At 36.2% G+C, this 1,955-nt stretch overlaps 1 protein-coding gene across 1 annotated transcript; it reads right to left on the bottom strand.

The window, feature by feature from the left end:
• Window positions 1-497: 497 nt before the first annotated feature.
• Window positions 498-1,460, bottom strand: LOC127669285 (olfactory receptor 14J1-like). Its single transcript, XM_052163123.1, has one exon. It carries the CDS (start codon window positions 1,458-1,460, stop codon window positions 498-500), a length of 963 nt encoding a protein of 320 aa, XP_052019083.1.
• Between the last annotated feature and the right edge of the window lie 495 nt (window positions 1,461-1,955).

Here is a 1,955-nt window from a genome sequence, read left to right as displayed (position 1 = left end):
TATAAATTAAAATCTATAGTTTAGGAAAATTTTAACTGCAAGACTACAAATTTATCTGCTGATACCATATACATTTAAACCAAATGTACATTACTAGACAAAAATAATTTTAAAATAAATTTAAAAATATATCATTGACTTAAATTTATAACTTGGTGATAGGCCTAGGGCTATTAGGATTATGGTTGTGTTTAACTCTTTGTAATTTTCCCTCTGCAAACGTGTTAGAAATATACTGAGATTGTCAGTTTTTCTGCTTGTGTATCTGTTAGGGACTAAAAACTAGTGAATCTATATTACAAGGCTATTAATTTTTTATTAATTTGAATGAACAGCACTGTTAATACTAACATGCAAAGAAAGAAGACAATGTACTTCCATAAGTACATGATTTTAAAACTTAGTTTATGCACAGAAAAACAAAACAAAATATTATTATTCATGAGAGTTTGAAGAAAACCCAATGAATAAAATCATTCACATGTATAATTAAATAATCATAAATAACAGGCCAAATCATTCCAACCAGCAAATTTTCTACTAAACAGTAACTTCCTTGCAACACTCTTTATGGTCTCATTTCTCAGACTATAAATAACAGGGTTGAGAGTTGGAGGCAGTACTGTGTAAAAGATAGAGAATAAAAACTCTAAAGCAGTTGGAGTGTCTGAGGCTGGGTTGAGATATGCAAAGGTTCCTGTAGAAAGAAACAATGAGACAACAAATAGGTGGGGCAGGCAAGTAGAGAAGACCTTAGACCTGCTTTCAGCAGAGGGCATCCTGAGAACTGTGGAGAATATGTGGACATAGGAGATGACAATCCCAATAAAGCAGACAAAGGCTATTACAGCCACAAAATTAACCACTCCAATTATTACAAGGTAATCATTAGAGCAGGAGAGTTTGAGCAAATGGGGGACATCACAGAAGAACTGGTGAATTATTCTATTACCACAGAATCTGATAGATAGTATACCTGTTGTGTATAATGTTCCACAGATGCTTCCACTTAACCACACAGCTGCCACAGCCCAAGTGCACTTTCTGGGACTCATGATGACTTCATAGTGCAGTGGGAGGCAAATGGCCACATAGCGGTCATAAGACATCACTGTGAGAATGGCTGTCTCACTCCAGGCCAAAGCTGTGAAGAAAAAAACCTGAATCATACACTGTCCATATGAAATGTAGCCACTTCGTGCCAGGGAACTCTCAATATACTGGGGAACTGTGACAGAGAGGGATGAGAAGTCCAGAATGGAAAGGTGCTTCAGAAAGTAATACATTGGAGACTGGAGCTGTGGGTCCAGTGTTGTGATGGTGATAATGATGAAATTCCCTGCTGACCCAAATAGGTATGTCACCAAGAATAACAAAGCATGCAAGATCTGCAGGTCATGGTTGTCAGACAAACCCATGAGAAGAAATCCACTCACTGTAGTTTTATTTTCCATAATCATTGTGAAAACAAAAGTTGTCATGGCAGCTGGAAAATAAAACAGTATGTTATATTTAGCAGAAATATATTTAGGCAATATTTATCTGTTCATCATTATTTATTTCAATAATTAGTCTCTATATACTATCTATCTTCTATCATCTACTATCTATCTATATTTATATATTTTTTCTATTTATCTCTATCATCAATCTATACTTGTTGAGAAATTTAAGTGAGAGCGCATTTTTCTCATCTCCATACATTGCACACTATCCAGTCATAAAGCAGTAGCTACAGGTGTACATGTGGTCCATCATAGGTCCTCTCAAGAAATGTGCATTTGAAATTGGTACAACCACTCTGGAAATCAGTCTGGCGGTTCCTCCGAAAACTGGGCACCTCATTTCCAGAAGATCCTGCTATACCACTCCTGGGCATATACCCAGAAGACTCCCCACCATGTAATAAGGATACATGTTCTACTATGTTCATAGCAGCCCTATTTATAATTGCC

This window comes from Apodemus sylvaticus, chromosome 19 (genome assembly GCF_947179515.1).
Source record: "Apodemus sylvaticus chromosome 19, mApoSyl1.1, whole genome shotgun sequence".
In the NCBI taxonomy this organism is placed as follows: Eukaryota; Metazoa; Chordata; class Mammalia; order Rodentia; family Muridae; genus Apodemus; species Apodemus sylvaticus.
Note: the sequence above shows the minus strand (reverse complement) of the source record. Positions and strands in the feature narration are given on the sequence as shown.

Excerpts from the sequence above, each read along its gene's own strand:
- LOC127669285 (XM_052163123.1), bottom strand. The coding sequence starts at position 1,460 with ATGATTATGGAAAATAAAACTACAGTGAGTGGATTTCTTCTCATGGGT.